We start from the raw sequence: 19,812 nt of genomic DNA, 5'->3' as shown, positions 1-19,812 counted from the left end.
TTCAAAAAAATTTCAAAATGGTGGCGGTTCGCACCGGTTTGACCGAATTCCAAACCGAGAACCGCACCGAAGTAAAAAACGGCTAAACCGAACCGACGGTTTGGGGATTTTTGCGCGACAAACCGCGGTTCGCCCCGATTGAAAACGATCGGGGCCGAGCCCTACCCCTGGGTAGCGCTCGGCTCCGCGCCAATCGGGGAGCTTTTTAGTCGATCCGGTGCGGGGATAATCTTAATCGGCGAAGTGATTTCGGTGCTCGGTGCGGTGATATCGGTGATCGGTGCCTTCCCCGATTATCAATGAATAGTGATCTAAATTGGTAGTTGCCCTGCGGCCAACAAGAACAAAATGTGACCCTAGTCACGTGATTCTCGTTGGCCTATCAGAACTCAAGGTCACTGGTAAAACTAACCCCCTATGGCTGAAGCGGTGCTATCGGTGCAGCACCGATTATAGCACCGTTAGGCACCGAAAAAAGAAATTCCCGCACCGAACTTCCCCGATTCATTTTGATCGGGGAAGCTTAACGGTGTCCCCGATTAGGATGTGATCGGGGCCGAGCCCTTCTGGCCCTGGGTTGGCCCTAGACCTGGTTCCTCCACTATGGCTATTTTCCCTCCCAGAAAAAGGGTAACCTCTTGCGGGGATTACTATTAAAAAAAAAAAAAACGGGGTGTTTTGGGTCAGGGCGGTCGGGGTGAAAGAATGATTTTCACCGGTGGGAGCGCCTCTTGCGGGTATCTTAGCAGAAAATGCATATGTCGACATATGGCAATCCCACCGAAAAGTCGATTAATTTAATAGGAAGTTATCTTGAACCATGCTACAAATATATACCAATGCTATCCATATGAATTATATATACCCGAAAATGCGTGTGTGTGAAGCACGTAAACAGTACGGAAACAGGAAAATGAATGTTCACGTTCCTAAGGCGTACGACCTGACCCCTACCGGCAAGCAGGAGCATCGCTTCAGATGATTCCTCTCAGGCTTATGGAGCCGATTGCTGTCTTTACTTCATAGCCATCTACAGTAACGGCCAGGAAACAGGGTATCTCTCTGTGTATTTGGGAACTTGCGTCCTCCCACCCACCCACAGACGCCTCGGGCCAATCGTACCAAGTTAGTGCTGCCACTGGTGGCCAATTTTCACTAGGACGTTTTCCACTTTCCACAATTGCTTCACAAGTTTTACACTTTAGTACGAAACGTCTTAGTGAAACCAAAACATCAAATCTAACAGCTCATGAATCAGTAAGTGAGTAAAACTACATTATTTATTGCTTTGGTATTGGGGTTATAATGTATAATTAACTTTCTACAGGTTAGACTTGACCATATGTTTCATACCATACTGGTTGCAGTTGGAATATCTTGAAATAAATTGCATCCAATCATTTGAAAGGTAAATCAGTTACCCATTAACAAAGTTGTTGAATAATATACCATTTGATGTTGATTTTACCTGTAGCGATGAATTATCTACTGCTCTACAACTCCTAAATGGTTTTAGCTCATTGGTTTAATTATTAAGATTTGTCATTCCAACATGTACAACATTTGTGATCTTTGATGTGAGGATGTGACATTACATGAAGACAATCTTTATAATTAGATAATATGTGCTATGAAAAAGCAAATCTTGCATTTTGTATCGAGATACAAACATGGCCGCCAGCCGCAATTTCTCTCTTAAAATAGTAAGGTGCGCTCGTAAAACATTAGGGGGTACGCGCTTCGCCCTTGCTCTATTACTGATTAAATTGACGATAGATGGCAGCGCAGAATCTATTCAAAATTCCTCAATTGAATGGTTACAATAAAAGAAAAACAGTTGGTAGGCCTGCAAGAAGTCGGGTTTCATTACTGAGATATCTTTCGATAGGTGCGTTATCTCTGACAAGTTTAATCACTGCTTGTAATTTTTCTCAATTTTGGGGGATATATACGCTGGTATTTTGAAGGATTATTTATCTGAAATTAATGGTATGTTTATCAAATATTCATTACATCAACTGTCATGCATGTTTTGTAAAATAAAGGCCCTCACTCCGTTCAGGAAGTTCCCGATAGGGTCCGGCCTGGTCGCCAATTCGCCATGGAATCTCGGAAACCGTTTGTCCTTACGGCAAAGCTGACAACGTATCCATGTAGGATGAAGACGAAGTGTGAAGTAATCATCCCCGCTTCACCCCGCCTTCCCATTTTTGTCAAAATCGGCCAAAAACGACATCTCTTGAAATTATCCAAAATAACACGGCATAATCGAAATTGAACGCTGATTTCGAATTAGTCATTGGTTTTCTCGATAAACAAGCCGTTTCAAAAATTAACGAAAACAGTGCTGTTAGCGCAACAACTTAATTTAGGCTTTTTAACGTTTAAATCAAAAACTATAAAACCAATAGAAAAATAAACCTGATTTTCGTGATTTTCATTCAATTCTGAATCAAATTCATGTATTTTAAGCAAAATTTGAAATTTGTCCAAAAATGAAAAAGTGGGAAGGGTATAGCCTTCCCACTTTTGTCAAAATCGGCCAAAAACGACATCTCTTGAAATTATCCAAAAATCATACGGCATAATCGAAATTAAACGCTGATTTCGATTTAGTGATTGGTTTTCTCATTATACCAGCCGTTTCAAAAATTAACGAAAACAGTGCTGTTAGCGCAACAACTTAATTTAGGCTTTTTAACGTTTAAATCAAAAACTATAAAACCAATAGAAAAATAAACCTGATTTTCGTGATTTTCATTCAATTCTGAATCAAATTCATGTATTTTAAGCAAAATTTGAAATTTGTCCAAAAATGAAAAAGTGGGAAGAGTATAGCCTTCCCACTTTTGTCAAAATCGGCCAAAAACGACATCTCTTGAAATGATCCAAAAATCATACAGCATAATCGAAATTAAACGCTGATTTCGATTTAGTGATTGGTTTTCTCATTATACCAGCCGTTTCGAAAATAAACGAAAACAGTGCTTTTAGCGCAACAACTTAATTTAGACTTTTTAACGTTTAAATCAAAAACTATAAAACCAATAGAAAAATAAACCTAATTTTCGTGATTTTCATTCAATTCTGAATCAAATTCATGTATTTTAAGCAAAATTTGAAATTTGTCCAAAAATGAAAAAGTGGGAAGGGTATAGCCTTCCCACTTTTGTCAAAATCGGCCAAAAACGACATCTCTTGAAATTATCCAAAAATCATACGGCATAATCGAAATTAAACGCTGATTTCGATTTAGTGATTGGTTTTCTCATTATACCAGCCGTTTCAAAAATTAACGAAAACAGTGCTGTTAGCGCAACAACTTAATTTAGGCTTTTTAACGTTTAAATCAAAAACTATAAAACCAATAGCAAAATAAACCTGATTTTCGTGATTTTCATTCAATTCTGAATCAAATTCATGTATTTTAAGCAAAATTTGAAATTTGTCCAAAAATGAAAAAGTGGGAAGGGTATAGCCTTCCCACTTTTGTCAAAATCGGCCAAAAACGACATCTCTTGAAATTATCCAAAAATCATACGGCATAATCGAAATTAAACGCTGATTTCGATTTAGTGATTGGTTTTCTCATTATACCAGCCGTTTCAAAAATTAACGAAAACAGTGCTGTTAGCGCAACAACTTAATTTAGGCTTTTTAACGTTTAAATCAAAAACTATAAAACCAATAGAAAAATAAACCTGATTTTCGTGATTTTCATTCAATTCTGAATCAAATTCATGTATTTTAAGCAAAATTTGAAATTTGTCCAAAAATGAAAAAGTGGGAAGGGTATAGCCTTCCCACTTTTGTCAAAATCGGCCAAAAACGACATCTCTTGAAATGATCCAAAAATCATACAGCATAATCGAAATTAAACGCTGATTTCGATTTAGTGATTGGTTTTCTCATTATACCAGCCGTTTCGAAAATAAACGAAAACAGTGCTTTTAGCGCAACAACTTAATTTAGACTTTTTAACGTTTAAATCAAAAACTATAAAACCAATAGAAAAATAAACCTAATTTTCGTGATTTTCATTCAATTCTGAATCAAATTCATGTATTTTAAGCAAAATTTGAAATTTGTCCAAAAATGAAAAAGTGGGAAGGGTATAGCCTTCCCACTTTTGTCAAAATCGGCCAAAAACGACATCTCTTGAAATTATCCAAAAATCATACGGCATAATCGAAATTAAACGCTGATTTCGATTTAGTGATTGGTTTTCTCATTATACCAGCCGTTTCAAAAATTAACGAAAACAGTGCTGTTAGCGCAACAACTTAATTTAGGCTTTTTAACGTTTAAATCAAAAACTATAAAACCAATAGAAAAATAAACCTGATTTTCGTGATTTTCATTCAATTCTGAATCAAATTCATGTATTTTAAGCAAAATTTGAAATTTGTCCAAAAATGAAAAAGTGGGAAGGGTATAGCCTTCCCACTTTTGTCAAAATCGGCCAAAAACGACATCTCTTGAAATTATCCAAAAATCATACGGCATAATCGAAATTAAACGCTGATTTCGATTTAGTGATTGGTTTTCTCATTATACCAGCCGTTTCAAAAATAAACGAAAACAGTGCTGTTAGCGCAACAACTTAATTTAGGCTTTTTAACGTTTAAATCAAAAACTATAAAACCAATAGAAAAATAAACCTGATTTTCGTGATTTTCATTCAATTCTGAATCAAATTCATGTATTTTAAGCAAAATTTGAAATTTGTCCAAAAATGAAAAAGTGGGAAGGGTATAGCCTTCCCACTTTTGTCAAAATCGGCCAAAAACGACATCTCTTGAAATTATCCAAAAATCATACGGCATAATCGAAATTAAACGCTGATTTCGATTTAGTGATTGGTTTTCTCATTATACCAGCCGTTTCAAAAATTAACGAAAACAGTGCTGTTAGCGCAACAACTTAATTTAGGCTTTTTAACGTTTAAATCAAAAACTATAAAACCAATAGAAAAATAAACCTGATTTTCGTGATTTTCATTCAATTCTGAATCAAATTCATGTATTTTAAGCAAAATTTGAAATTTGTCCAAAAATGAAAAAGTGGGAAGGGTATAGCCTTCCCACTTTTGTCAAAATCGGCCAAAAACGACATCTCTTGAAATTATCCAAAAATCATACGGCATAATCGAAATTAAACGCTGATTTCGATTTAGTGATTGGTTTTCTCATTATACCAGCCGTTTCGAAAAATTAACGAAAACAGTGCTGTTAGCGCAACAACTTAATTTAGGCTTTTTAACGTTTAAATCAAAAACTATAAAACCAATAGAAAAATAAACCTGATTTTCGTGATTTTCATTCAATTCTGAATCAAATTCATGTATTTTAAGCAAAATTTGAAATTTGTCCAAAAATGAAAAAGGGAAGGGGTATAGCCTTCCCACTTTTGTCAAAATCGGCCAAAAACGACATCTCTTGAAATTATCCAAAAATCATACGGCATAATCGAAATTAAACGCTGATTTCGATTTAGTGATTGGTTTTCTCATTATACCAGCCGTTTCGAAAATAAACGAAAACAGTGCTGTTAGCGCAACAACTTAATTTAGGCTTTTTAACGTTTAAATCAAAAACTATAAAACCAATAGAAAAATAAACCTGATTTTCGTGATTTTCATTCAATTCTGAATCAAATTCATGTATTTTAAGCAAAATTTGAAATTTGTCCAAAAATGAAAAAGTGGGAAGGGTATAGCCTTCCCACTTTTGTCAAAATCGGCCAAAAACGACATCTCTTGAAATTATCCAAAAATCATACGGCATAATCGAAATTAAACGCTGATTTCGATTTAGTGATTGGTTTTCTCATTATACCAGCCGTTTCAAAAATTAAACGAAAACAGTGCTGTTAGCGCAACAACTTAATTTAGGCTTTTTAACGTTTAAATCAAAAACTATAAAACCAATAGAAAAATAAACCTGATTTTCGTGATTTTCATTCAATTCTGAATCAAATTCATGTATTTTAAGCAAAATTTGAAATTTGTCCAAAAATGAAAAAGTGGGAAGGGTATAGCCTTCCCACTTTTGTCAAAATCGGCCAAAAACGACATCTCTTGAAATTATCCAAAAATCATACGGCATAATCGAAATTAAACGCTGATTTCGATTTAGTGATTGGTTTTCTCATTATACCAGCCGTTTCAAAAATTAACGAAAACAGTGCTGTTAGCGCAACAACTTAATTTAGGCTTTTAACGTTTAAATCAAAAACTATAAAACCAATAGAAAAATAAACCTGATTTTCGTGATTTTCATTCAATTCTGAATCAAATTCATGTATTTTAAGCAAAATTTGAAATTTGTCCAAAAATGAAAAAGTGGGAAGGGTATAGCCTTCCCACTTTTGTCAAAATCGGCCAAAAACGACATCTCTTGAAATTATCCAAAAATCATACGGCATAATCGAAATTAAACGCTGATTTCGATTTAGTGATTGGTTTTCTCATTATACCAGCCGTTTCAAAAATTAACGAAAACAGTGCTGTTAGCGCAACAACTTAATTTAGGCTTTTTAACGTTTAAATCAAAAACTATAAAACCAATAGAAAAATAAACCTGATTTTCGTGATTTTCATTCAATTCTGAATCAAATTCATGTATTTTAAGCAAAATTTGAAATTTGTCCAAAAATGAAAAAGTGGGAAGGGTATAGCCTTCCCACTTTTGTCAAAATCGGCCAAAAACGACATCTCTTGAAATTATCCAAAAATCATACGGCATAATCGAAATTAAACGCTGATTTCGATTTAGTGATTGGTTTTCTCATTATACCAGCCGTTTCAAAAATTAAACGAAAACAGTGCTGTTAGCGCAACAACTTAATTTAGGCTTTTTAACGTTTAAATCAAAAACTATAAAACCAATAGAAAAATAAACCTGATTTTCGTGATTTTCATTCAATTCTGAATCAAATTCATGTATTTTAAGCAAAATTTGAAATTTGTCCAAAAATGAAAAAGTGGGAAGGGTATAGCCTTCCCACTTTTGTCAAAATCGGCCAAAAACGACATCTCTTGAAATTATCCAAAAATCATACGGCATAATCGAAATTAAACGCTGATTTCGATTTAGTGATTGGTTTTCTCATTATACCAGCCGTTTCAAAAATTAAACGAAAACAGTGCTGTTAGCGCAACAACTTAATTTAGGCTTTTTAACGTTTAAATCAAAAACTATAAAACCAATAGAAAAATAAACCTGATTTTCGTGATTTTCATTCAATTCTGAATCAAATTCATGTATTTTAAGCAAAATTTGAAATTTGTCCAAAAATGAAAAAGTGGGAAGGGTATAGCCTTCCCACTTTTGTCAAAATCGGCCAAAAACGACATCTCTTGAAATTATCCAAAAATCATACGGCATAATCGAAATTAAACGCTGATTTCGATTTAGTGATTGGTTTTCTCATTATACCAGCCGTTTCAAAAATTAACGAAAACAGTGCTGTTAGCGCAACAACTTAATTTAGGCTTTTTAACGTTTAAATCAAAAACTATAAAACCAATAGAAAAATAAACCTGATTTTCGTGATTTTCATTCAATTCTGAATTATCAAATTCATGTATTAAACAATTTAGTGATTGAAATTTGTCAAAAATTGAAAAAGTGGGAAAGATAGCCTTCCCACTTTTGTCAAAATCGGCCAAAAACGACATCTCTTGAAATTATCCAAAAATCATACGGCATAATCGAAATTAAACGCTGATTTCGATTTAGTGATTGGTTTTCTCATTATACCAGCCGTTTCAAAAATTAACGAAAACAGTGCTGTTAGCGCAACAACTTAATTTAGGCTTTTTAACGTTTAAATCAAAAACTATAAAACCAATAGCAAAATAAACCTGATTTTCGTGATTTTCATTCAATTCTGAATCAAATTCATGTATTTTAAGCAAAATTTGAAATTTGTCCAAAAATGAAAAAGTGGGAAGGGATATAGCCTTCCCACTTTTGTCAAAATCGGCCAAAAACGACATCTCTTGAAATTATCCAAAAATCATACGGCATAATCGAAATTAAACGCTGATTTCGATTTAGTGATTGGTTTTCTCATTATACCAGCCGTTTCAAAAATTAACGAAAACAGTGCTGTTAGCGCAACAACTTAATTTAGGCTTTTTAACGTTTAAATCAAAAACTATAAAACCAATAGAAAAATAAACCTGATTTTCGTGATTTTCATTCAATTCTGAATCAAATTCATGTATTTTAAGCAAAATTTGAAATTTGTCCAAAAATGAAAAAGTGGGAAGGGTATAGCCTTCCCACTTTTGTCAAAATCGGCCAAAAACGACATCTCTTGAAATTATCCAAAAATCATACGGCATAATCGAAATTAAACGCTGATTTCGATTTAGTGATTGGTTTTCTCATTATACCAGCCGTTTCAAAAATTAACGAAAACAGTGCTGTTAGCGCAACAACTTAATTTAGGCTTTTTAACGTTTAAATCAAAAACTATAAAACCAATAGAAAAATAAACCTGATTTTCGTGATTTTCATTCAATTCTGAATCAAATTCATGTATTTTAAGCAAAATTTGAAATTTGTCCAAAAATGAAAAAGTGGGAAGGGTATAGCCTTCCCACTTTTGTCAAAATCGGCCAAAAACGACATCTCTTGAAATTATCCAAAAATCATACGGCATAATCGAAATTAAACGCTGATTTCGATTTAGTGATTGGTTTTCTCATTATACCAGCCGTTTCAAAAATTAACGAAAACAGTGCTGTTAGCGCAACAACTTAATTTAGGCTTTTTAACGTTTAAATCAAAAACTATAAAACCAATAGAAAAATAAACCTGATTTTCGTGATTTTCATTCAATTCTGAATCAAATTCATGTATTTTAAGCAAAATTTGAAATTTGTCCAAAAATGAAAAAGTGGGAAGGGTATAGCCTTCCCACTTTTGTCAAAATCGGCCAAAAACGACATCTCTTGAAATTATCCAAAAATCATACGGCATAATCGAAATTAAACGCTGATTTCGATTTAGTGATTGGTTTTCTCATTATACCAGCCGTTTCAAAAATTAACGAAAACAGTGCTGTTAGCGCAACAACTTAATTTAGGCTTTTTAACGTTTAAATCAAAAACTATAAAACCAATAGAAAAATAAACCTGATTTTCGTGATTTTCATTCAATTCTGAATCAAATTCATGTATTTTAAGCAAAATTTGAAATTTGTCCAAAAATGAAAAAGTGGGAAGGGTATAGCCTTCCCACTTTTGTCAAAATCGGCCAAAAACGACATCTCTTGAAATTATCCAAAAATCATACGGCATAATCGAAATTAAACGCTGATTTCGATTTAGTGATTGGTTTTCTCATTATACCAGCCGTTTCAAAAATAAACGAAAACAGTGCTGTTAGCGCAACAACTTAATTTAGGCTTTTTAACGTTTAAATCAAAAACTATAAAACCAATAGAAAAATAAACCTGATTTTCGTGATTTTCATTCAATTCTGAATCAAATTCATGTATTTTAAGCAAAATTTGAAATTTGTCCAAAAATGAAAAAGTGGGAAGGGTATAGCCTTCCCACTTTTGTCAAAATCGGCCAAAAACGACATCTCTTGAAATTATCCAAAAATCATACGGCATAATCGAAATTAAACGCTGATTTCGATTTAGTGATTGGTTTTCTCATTATACCAGCCGTTTCAAAAATTAACGAAAACAGTGCTGTTAGCGCAACAACTTAATTTAGGCTTTTTAACGTTTAAATCAAAAACTATAAAACCAATAGAAAAATAAACCTGATTTTCGTGATTTTCATTCAATTCTGAATCAAATTCATGTATTTTAAGCAAAATTTGAAATTTGTCCAAAAATGAAAAAGTGGGAAGGGTATAGCCTTCCCACTTTTGTCAAAATCGGCCAAAAACGACATCTCTTGAAATTATCCAAAAATCATACGGCATAATCGAAATTAAACGCTGATTTCGATTTAGTGATTGGTTTTCTCATTATACCAGCCGTTTCCAAAAATTAACGAAAACAGTGCTGTTAGCGCAACAACTTAATTTAGGCTTTTTAACGTTTAAATCAAAAACTATAAAACCAATAGAAAAATAAACCTGATTTTCGTGATTTTCATTCAATTCTGAATCAAATTCATGTATTTTAAGCAAAATTTGAAATTTGTCCAAAAATGAAAAAGTGGGAAGGGTATAGCCTTCCCACTTTTGTCAAAATCGGCCAAAAACGACATCTCTTGAAATTATCCAAAAATCATACGGCATAATCGAAATTAAACGCTGATTTCGATTTAGTGATTGGTTTTCTCATTATACCAGCCGTTTCAAAAATTAACGAAAACAGTGCTGTTAGCGCAACAACTTAATTTAGGCTTTTTAACGTTTAAATCAAAAACTATAAAACCAATAGAAAAATAAACCTGATTTTCGTGATTTTCATTCAATTCTGAATCAAATTCATGTATTTTAAGCAAAATTTGAAATTTGTCCAAAAATGAAAAAGTGGGAAGGGTATAGCCTTCCCACTTTTGTCAAAATCGGCCAAAAACGACATCTCTTGAAATTATCCAAAAATCATACGGCATAATCGAAATTAAACGCTGATTTCGATTTAGTGATTGGTTTTCTCATTATACCAGCCGTTTCAAAAATTAACGAAAACAGTGCTGTTAGCGCAACAACTTAATTTAGGCTTTTTAACGTTTAAATCAAAAACTATAAAACCAATAGAAAAATAAACCTGATTTTCGTGATTTTCATTCAATTCTGAATCAAATTCATGTATTTTAAGCAAAATTTGAAATTTGTCCAAAAATGAAAAAGTGGGAAGGGTATAGCCTTCCCACTTTTGTCAAAATCGGCCAAAAACGACATCTCTTGAAATTATCCAAAAATCATACGGCATAATCGAAATTAAACGCTGATTTCGATTTAGTGATTGGTTTTCTCATTATACCAGCCGTTTCAAAAATTAACGAAAACAGTGCTGTTAGCGCAACAACTTAATTTAGGCTTTTTAACGTTTAAATCAAAAACTATAAAACCAATAGAAAAATAAACCTGATTTTCGTGATTTTCATTCAATTCTGAATCAAATTCATGTATTTTAAGCAAAATTTGAAATTTGTCCAAAAATGAAAAAGTGGGAAGGGTATAGCCTTCCCACTTTTGTCAAAATCGGCCAAAAACGACATCTCTTGAAATTATCCAAAAATCATACGGCATAATCGAAATTAAACGCTGATTTCGATTTAGTGATTGGTTTTCTCATTATACCAGCCGTTTCAAAAATTAACGAAAACAGTGCTGTTAGCGCAACAACTTAATTTAGGCTTTTTAACGTTTAAATCAAAAACTATAAAACCAATAGAAAAATAAACCTGATTTTCGTGATTTTCATTCAATTCTGAATCAAATTCATGTATTTTAAGCAAAATTTGAAATTTGTCCAAAAATGAAAAAGTGGGAAGGGTATAGCCTTCCCACTTTTGTCAAAATCGGCCAAAAACGACATCTCTTGAAATTATCCAAAAATCATACGGCATAATCGAAATTAAACGCTGATTTCGATTTAGTGATTGGTTTTCTCATTATACCAGCCGTTTCAAAAATTAACGAAAACAGTGCTGTTAGCGCAACAACTTAATTTAGGCTTTTTAACGTTTAAATCAAAAACTATAAAACCAATAGAAAAATAAACCTGATTTTCGTGATTTTCATTCAATTCTGAATCAAATTCATGTATTTTAAGCAAAATTTGAAATTTGTCCAAAAATGAAAAAGTGGGAAGGGTATAGCCTTCCCACTTTTGTCAAAATCGGCCAAAAACGACATCTCTTGAAATTATCCAAAAATCATACGGCATAATCGAAATTAAACGCTGATTTCGATTTAGTGATTGGTTTTCTCATTATACCAGCCGTTTCAAAAATTAACGAAAACAGTGCTGTTAGCGCAACAACTTAATTTAGGCTTTTTAACGTTTAAATCAAAAACTATAAAACCAATAGAAAAATAAACCTGATTTTCGTGATTTTCATTCAATTCTGAATCAAATTCATGTATTTTAAGCAAAATTTGAAATTTGTCCAAAAATGAAAAAGTGGGAAGGGTATAGCCTTCCCACTTTTGTCAAAATCGGCCAAAAACGACATCTCTTGAAATTATCCAAAAATCATACGGCATAATCGAAATTAAACGCTGATTTCGATTTAGTGATTGGTTTTCTCATTATACCAGCCGTTTCAAAAATTAACGAAAACAGTGCTGTTAGCGCAACAACTTAATTTAGGCTTTTTAACGTTTAAATCAAAAACTATAAAACCAATAGAAAAATAAACCTGATTTTCGTGATTTTCATTCAATTCTGAATCAAATTCATGTATTTTAAGCAAAATTTGAAATTTGTCCAAAAATGAAAAAGTGGGAAGGGTATAGCCTTCCCACTTTTGTCAAAATCGGCCAAAAACGACATCTCTTGAAATTATCCAAAAATCATACGGCATAATCGAAATTAAACGCTGATTTCGATTTAGTGATTGGTTTTCTCATTATACCAGCCGTTTCAAAAATTAACGAAAACAGTGCTGTTAGCGCAACAACTTAATTTAGGCTTTTTAACGTTTAAATCAAAAACTATAAAACCAATAGCAAAAATAAACCTGATTTTCGTGATTTTCATTCAATTCTGAATCAAATTCATGTATTTTAAGCAAAATTTGAAATTTGTCCAAAAATGAAAAAGTGGGAAGGGTATAGCCTTCCCACTTTTGTCAAAATCGGCCAAAAACGACATCTCTTGAAATTATCCAAAAATCATACGGCATAATCGAAATTAAACGCTGATTTCGATTTAGTGATTGGTTTTCTCATTATACCAGCCGTTTCAAAAATTAACGAAAACAGTGCTGTTAGCGCAACAACTTAATTTAGGCTTTTTAACGTTTAAATCAAAAACTATAAAACCAATAGCAAAATAAACCTGATTTTCGTGATTTTCATTCAATTCTGAATCAAATTCATGTATTTTAAGCAAAATTTGAAATTTGTCAAAAATGAAAAAGTGGGAAGGGTATAGCCTTCCCACTTTTGTCAAAATCGGCCAAAAACGACATCTCTTGAAATTATCCAAAAATCATACGGCATAATCGAAATTAAACGCTGATTTCGATTTAGTGATTGGTTTTCTCATTATACCAGCCGTTTCAAAAATTAACGAAAACAGTGCTGTTAGCGCAACAACTTAATTTAGGCTTTTTAACGTTTAAATCAAAAACTATAAAACCAATAGCAAAATAAACCTGATTTTCGTGATTTTCATTCAATTCTGAATCAAATTCATGTATTTTAAGCAAAATTTGAAATTTGTCCAAAAATGAAAAAGTGGGAAGGGTATAGCCTTCCCACTTTTGTCAAAATCGGCCAAAAACGACATCTCTTGAAATTATCCAAAAATCATACGGCATAATCGAAATTAAACGCTGATTTCGATTTAGTGATTGGTTTTCTCATTATACCAGCCGTTTCAAAAATTAACGAAAACAGTGCTGTTAGCGCAACAACTTAATTTAGGCTTTTTAACGTTTAAATCAAAAACTATAAAACCAATAGCAAAATAAACCTGATTTTCGTGATTTTCATTCAATTCTGAATCAAATTCATGTATTTTAAGCAAAATTTGAAATTTGTCCAAAAATGAAAAAGTGGGAAGGGTATAGCCTTCCCACTTTTGTCAAAATCGGCCAAAAACGACATCTCTTGAAATTATCCAAAAATCATACGGCATAATCGAAATTAAACGCTGATTTCGATTTAGTGATTGGTTTTCTCATTATACCAGCCGTTTCAAAAATAACGAAAACAGTGCTGTTAGCGCAACAACTTAATTTAGGCTTTTTAACGTTTAAATCAAAAACTATAAAACCAATAAAAAAGGAATTCATTCAAAAAAAAAATAATATATTTAATTAATTCGTAATTTTATTAAAAAATTCTTTGGAATCATGTACTATACTTCTATATAATACAAAAAAATTAAAAAGCTGATTTTTCCAGAAATTTGAAAGGTACTTGTTTATTTTACAATATACAGACGTTAAATTGACTGTGACATCTGTTAATGTCAAAAATCTTTTAATTTATTTGACATTATCAAAAGGACTTATTTCAAAACAGAAATTTACTTAAAAATCAAACAAGTCCTTTCAAAAAAAAAAAACAGCTTTTAGCGCAACAACTTAAATTTTGTAAACGTATAATAACTACAATAAAAATTATTTTTTTTTTTTTCCCCTTAAAAACAACTATAGCAATCTATAGCAAAATAAACCTGATTTTCGTGATTTTCATTCAATTCTGAATCAAATTCATGTATTTTAAGCAAAATTTGAAATTTGTCCAAAAATGAAAAAGTGGGAAGGGTATAGCCTTCCCACTTTTGTCAAAATCGGCCAAAAACGACATCTCTTGAAATTATCCAAAAATCATACGGCATAATCGAAATTAAACGCTGATTTCGATTTAGTGATTGGTTTTCTCATTATACCAGCCGTTTCAAAAATTAACGAAAACAGTGCTGTTAGCGCAACAACTTAATTTAGGCTTTTTAACGTTTAAATCAAAAACTATAAAACCAATAGCAAAATAAACCTGATTTTCGTGATTTTCATTCAATTCTGAATCAAATTCATGTATTTTAAGCAAAATTTGAAATTTGTCCAAAAATGAAAAAGTGGGAAGGGTATACCCTTCCCACTTTTGTCAAAATCGGCCAAAAACGACATCTCTTGAAATTATCCAAAAATCATACGGCATAATCGAAATTAAACGCTGATTTCGATTTAGTGATTGGTTTTCTCATTATACCAGCCGTTTAAAAAATTAACGAAAACAGTGCTGTTAGCGCAACAACTTAATTTAGGCTTTTTAACGTTTAAATCAAAAACTATAAAACCAATAGAAAAATAAACCTGATTTTCGTGATTTTCATTCAATTCTGAATCAAATTCATGTATTTTAAGCAAAATTTGAAATTTGTCCAAAAATGAAAAAGTGGGAAGGGTATTGCCTTCCCACTTTTGTCAAAATCGGCCAAAAACGACATCTCTTGAAATTATCCAAAAATCACACGGCATAATCGAAATTAAACGCTGATTTCGATTTAGTGATTGGTTTTCTCATTATACCGGCCTTTTAAAAATTAACGAAAACAGTGCTGTTAGCGCAACAACTTAATTTAGGCTTTTTAACGTTTAAATCAAAAACTATAAAACGAATAGAAAAATAAACCTAATTTTCGTGATTTTCATCATGTGCCCTCTCGGCAGGATCTTAGTGGCGCCATCTAGCGCTGATTTAGTAAAGTAAAAGATATTTTGGAGTGGCGCCATCTAGCGTTGGATTTAAGAATCAATGCCCAGCTCCTAGTGGCGTCATCTAGTGATAGTTACCCGAACTATTTCTGAACTTAAGTTCCATGTGGTGCATTCTAGCGATGGGGACAGTAACTAACTTTTGACTAAATAATTTCTCAATTTCCGTGTTGTTTTTTTTTTTTCTGAGTTTTTGCATTAGAAACGTTGCTATGGTTTTTTTTTTTTTTTTTCTCTTCTCACATTTATTTTCTACGGTCTTTTGTCTTCTTGCTACGCCGATCTATCTCATTACTTCTCCGTTTGACTTCCTTTCTAATTGTCCGTCCCTGAACCATCAGGTTCGGGTTCTGGAATTTCTAACAGGTAAAGCCTTCCCACTTTTGTCAAAATCGGCCAAAAACGACATCTCTTGAAATTATCCAAAAATCATACGGCATAATCGAAATTAAACGCTGATTTCGATTTAGTGATTGGTTTTCTCATTATACCAGCCGTTTCAAAAATTAACGAAAACAGTGCTGTTAGCGCAACAACTTAATTTAGGCTTTTTAACGTTTAAATCAAAAACTGTAAAACCAATAGCAAAATAAACCTGATTTTCGTGATTTTCATTCAATTCTGAATCAAATTCATGTATTTTAAGCAAAATTTGAAATTTGTCCAAAAATGAAAAAGTGGGAAGGGTATAGCCTTCCCACTTTTGTCAAAATCGGCCAAAAACGACATCTCTTGAAATTATCCAAAAATCATACGGCATAATCGAAATTAAACGCTGATTTCGATTTAGTGATTGGTTTTCTCATTATACCAGCCGTTTCAAAAATTAACGAAAACAGTGCTGTTAGCGCAACAACTTAATTTAGGCTTTTTAACGTTTAAATCAAAAACTATAAAACCAATAGCAAAATAAACCTGATTTTCGTGATTTTCATTCAATTCTGAATCAAATTCATGTATTTTAAGCAAAATTTGAAATTTGTCCAAAAATGAAAAAGTGGGAAGGGTATAGCCTTCCCACTTTTGTCAAAATCGGCCAAAAACGACATCTCTTGAAATTATCCAAAAATCATACGGCATAATCGAAATTAAACGCTGATTTCGATTTAGTGATTGGTTTTCTCATTATACCAGCCGTTTCAAAAATTAACGAAAACAGTGCTGTTAGGCGCAACAACTTAATTTAGGCTTTTTAACGTTTAAATCAAAAACTATAAAACCAATAGCAAAATAAACCTGATTTTCGTGATTTTCATTCAATTCTGAATCAAATTCATGTATTTTAAGCAAAATTTGAAATTTGTCCAAAAATGAAAAAGTGGGAAGGGTATAGCCTTCCCACTTTTGTCAAAATCGGCCAAAAACGACATCTCTTGAAATTATCCAAAATCATACGGCATAATCGAAATTAAAAACCTTTTTTTTTTTTTGTGTTTTGTTTTCTCATTATACCAGCCGTTTCAAAAATTAACGAAAACAGTGCTGTTAGCGCAACAACTTAATTTAGGCTTTTTAACGTTTAAATCAAAAACTATAAAACCAATAGCAAAATAAACCTGATTTTCGTGATTTTCATTCAATTCTGAATCAAATTCATGTATTTTAAGCAAAATTTGAAATTTGTCCAAAAATGAAAAAGTGGGAAGGGTATAGCCTTCCCACTTTTGTCAAAATCGGCCAAAAACGACATCTCTTGAAATTTATCCAAAAATCATACGGCATAATCGAAATTAAACGCTGATTTCGATTTAGTGATTGGTTTTCTCATTATACCAGCCGTTTCAAAAATTAACGAAAACAGTGCTGTTAGCGCAACAACTTAATTTAGGCTTTTTAACGTTTAAATCAAAAACTATAAAACCAATAGCAAAATAAACCTGATTTTCGTGATTTTCATTCAATTCTGAATCAAATTCATGTATTTTAAGCAAAATTTGAAATTTGTCCAAAAATGAAAAAGTGGGAAGGGTATAGCCTTCCCACTTTTGTCAAAATCGGCCAAAAACGACATCTCTTGAAATTGATCCAAAAATCATACGGCATAATCGAAATTAAACGCTGATTTCGATTTAGTGATTGGTTTTCTCATTATACCAGCCGTTTCAAAAATTAACGAAAACAGTGCTGTTAGCGCAACAACTTAATTTAGGCTTTTTAACGTTTAAATCAAAAACTATAAAACCAATAGAAAAATAAACCTGATTTTCGTGATTTTCATTCAATTCTGAATCAAATTCATGTATTTTAAGCAAAATTTGAAATTTGTCCAAAAATGAAAAAGTGGGAAGGGTATAGCCTTCCCACTTTTGTCAAAATCGGCCAAAAACGACATCTCTTGAAATTATCCAAAAATCATACGGCATAATCGAAATTAAACGCTGATTTCGATTTAGTGATTGGTTTTCTCATTATACCAGCCGTTTCAAAAATTAACGAAAACAGTGCTGTTAGCGCAACAACTTAATTTAGGCTTTTTAACGTTTAAATCAAAAACTATAAAACCAATAGCAAAATAAACCTGATTTTCGTGATTTTCATTCAATTCTGAATCAAATTCATGTATTTTAAGCAAAATTTGAAATTTGTCCAAAAATGAAAAAGTGGGAAGGGTATAGCCTTCCCACTTTTGTCAAAATCGGCCAAAAACGACATCTCTTGAAATTATCCAAAAATCATACGGCATAATCGAAATTAAACGCTGATTTCGATTTAGTGATTGGTTTTCTCATTATACCAGCCGTTTCAAAAATTAACGAAAACAGTGCTGTTAGCGCAACAACTTAATTTAGGCTTTTTAACGTTTAAATCAAAAACTATAAAACCAATAGCAAAATAAACCTGATTTTCGTGATTTTCATTCAATTCTGAATCAAATTCATGTATTTTAAGCAAAATTTGAAATTTGTCCAAAAATGAAAAAGTGGGAAGGGTATAGCCTTCCCACTTTTGTCAAAATCGGCCAAAAACGACATCTCTTGAAATTATCCAAAAATCATACGGCATAATCGAAATTAAACGCTGATTTCGATTTAGTGATTGGTTTTCTCATTATACCAGCCGTTTCAAAAATTAACGAAAACAGTGCTGTTAGCGCAACAACTTAATTTAGGCTTTTTAACGTTTAAATCAAAAACTATAAAACCAATAGCAAAATAAACCTGATTTTCGTGATTTTCATTCAATTCTGAATCAAATTCATGTATTTTAAGCAAAATTTGAAATTTGTCCAAAAATGAAAAAGTGGGAAGGGTATAGCCTTCCCACTTTTGTCAAAATCGGCCAAAAACGACATCTCTTGAAATTATCCAAAAATCATACGGCATAATCGAAATTAAACGCTGATTTCGATTCAGTGGTTGGTTTTCTCATTATACCAGCCGTTTCAAAAATTAACGAAAACAGTGCTGTTAGCGCAACAACTTAATTTAGGCTTTTTAACGTTTAAATCAAAAACTATAAAACCAATAGCAAAATAAACCTGATTTTCGTGATTTTCATTCAATTCTGAATCAAATTCATGTATTTTAAGCAAAATTTGAAATTTGTCCAAAAATGAAAAAGTGGGAAGGGTATAGCCTTCCCACTTTTGTCAAAATCGGCCAAAAACGACATCTCTTGAAATTATCCAAAAATCATACGGCATAATCGAAATTAAACGCTGATTTCGATTTAGTGATTGGTTTTCTCATTATACCAGCCGTTTCAAAAATTAACGAAAACAGTGCTGTTAGCGCAGCAACTTAATTTAGGCTTTTTAACGTTTAAATCAAAAACTATAAAACCAATAGCAAAATAAACCTGATTTTCGTGATTTTCATTCAATTCTGAATCAAATTCATGTATTTTAAGCAAAATTTGAAATTTGTCCAAAAATGAAAAAGTGGGAAGGGTATAGCCTTCCCTTCACTTTTGTCAAAATCGGCCAAAAACGACATCTCTTGAAATGATCCAAAAATCATACAGCATAATCGAAATTAAACGCTGATTTCGATTTAGTGATTGGTTTTCTCATTATACCAGCCGTTTCGAAAATAAACGAAAACAGTGCTGTTAGCGCAACAACTTAATTTAGACTTTTTAACGTTTAAATCAAAAACTATAAAACCAATAGAAAAATAAACCTAATTTTCGTGATTTTAATTCAATTCTGAATCAAATTCATGTATTTTAAGCAAAATTTGAAATTTGTCCAAAAATGAAAAAGTGGGAAGGGTATAGCCTTCCCACTTTTGTCAAAATCGGCCAAAAACGACATCTCTTGAAATTATCCAAAAATCATACGGCATAATCGAAATTAAACGCTGATTTCGATTTAGTGATTGGTTTTCTCATTATACCAGCCGTTTCAAAAATTAACGAAAACAGTGCTGTTAGCGCAACAACTTAATTTAGGCTTTTTAACGTTTAAATCAAAAACTATAAAACCAATAGCA

The 19,812-nt window shown here is 32.1% G+C and overlaps 1 protein-coding gene across 8 annotated transcripts; it reads left to right on the top strand.

The window, feature by feature from the left end:
• The first annotated feature begins 902 nt into the window (after positions 1-902).
• On the top strand, positions 903-2,321 carry LOC116929877. 8 transcript variants are annotated; one of them, XR_006650031.1, is made up of 4 exons: positions 903-1,261; positions 1,328-1,408; positions 1,968-1,989; positions 2,063-2,321. XR_006650031.1 is itself a non-coding variant. In XM_045177647.1 (4 exons), the coding sequence occupies exons 1-4, from the start codon at positions 1,250-1,252 to the stop codon at positions 2,276-2,278; spliced, it is 327 nt and encodes a 108-aa protein (XP_045033582.1). In that variant the 5' UTR covers positions 926-1,249; the 3' UTR covers positions 2,279-2,321. The 8 variants fall into 8 exon arrangements, 1 of the variants encoding a protein (XP_045033582.1); XM_045177647.1 differs by having other exon boundaries at positions 926-1,257; XR_006650029.1 differs by lacking the exon at positions 1,968-1,989 and having other exon boundaries at positions 903-1,257.
• Positions 2,322-19,812: the final 17,491 nt, after the last annotated feature.

Source organism: Daphnia magna, linkage group LG8, assembly GCF_020631705.1.
Source record: "Daphnia magna isolate NIES linkage group LG8, ASM2063170v1.1, whole genome shotgun sequence".
Taxonomy (NCBI): domain Eukaryota; kingdom Metazoa; phylum Arthropoda; class Branchiopoda; order Diplostraca; family Daphniidae; genus Daphnia; species Daphnia magna.
The sequence above is the reverse complement of the archived record's forward strand: the minus strand, read 5'-3'. Positions and strand labels throughout refer to the sequence as shown.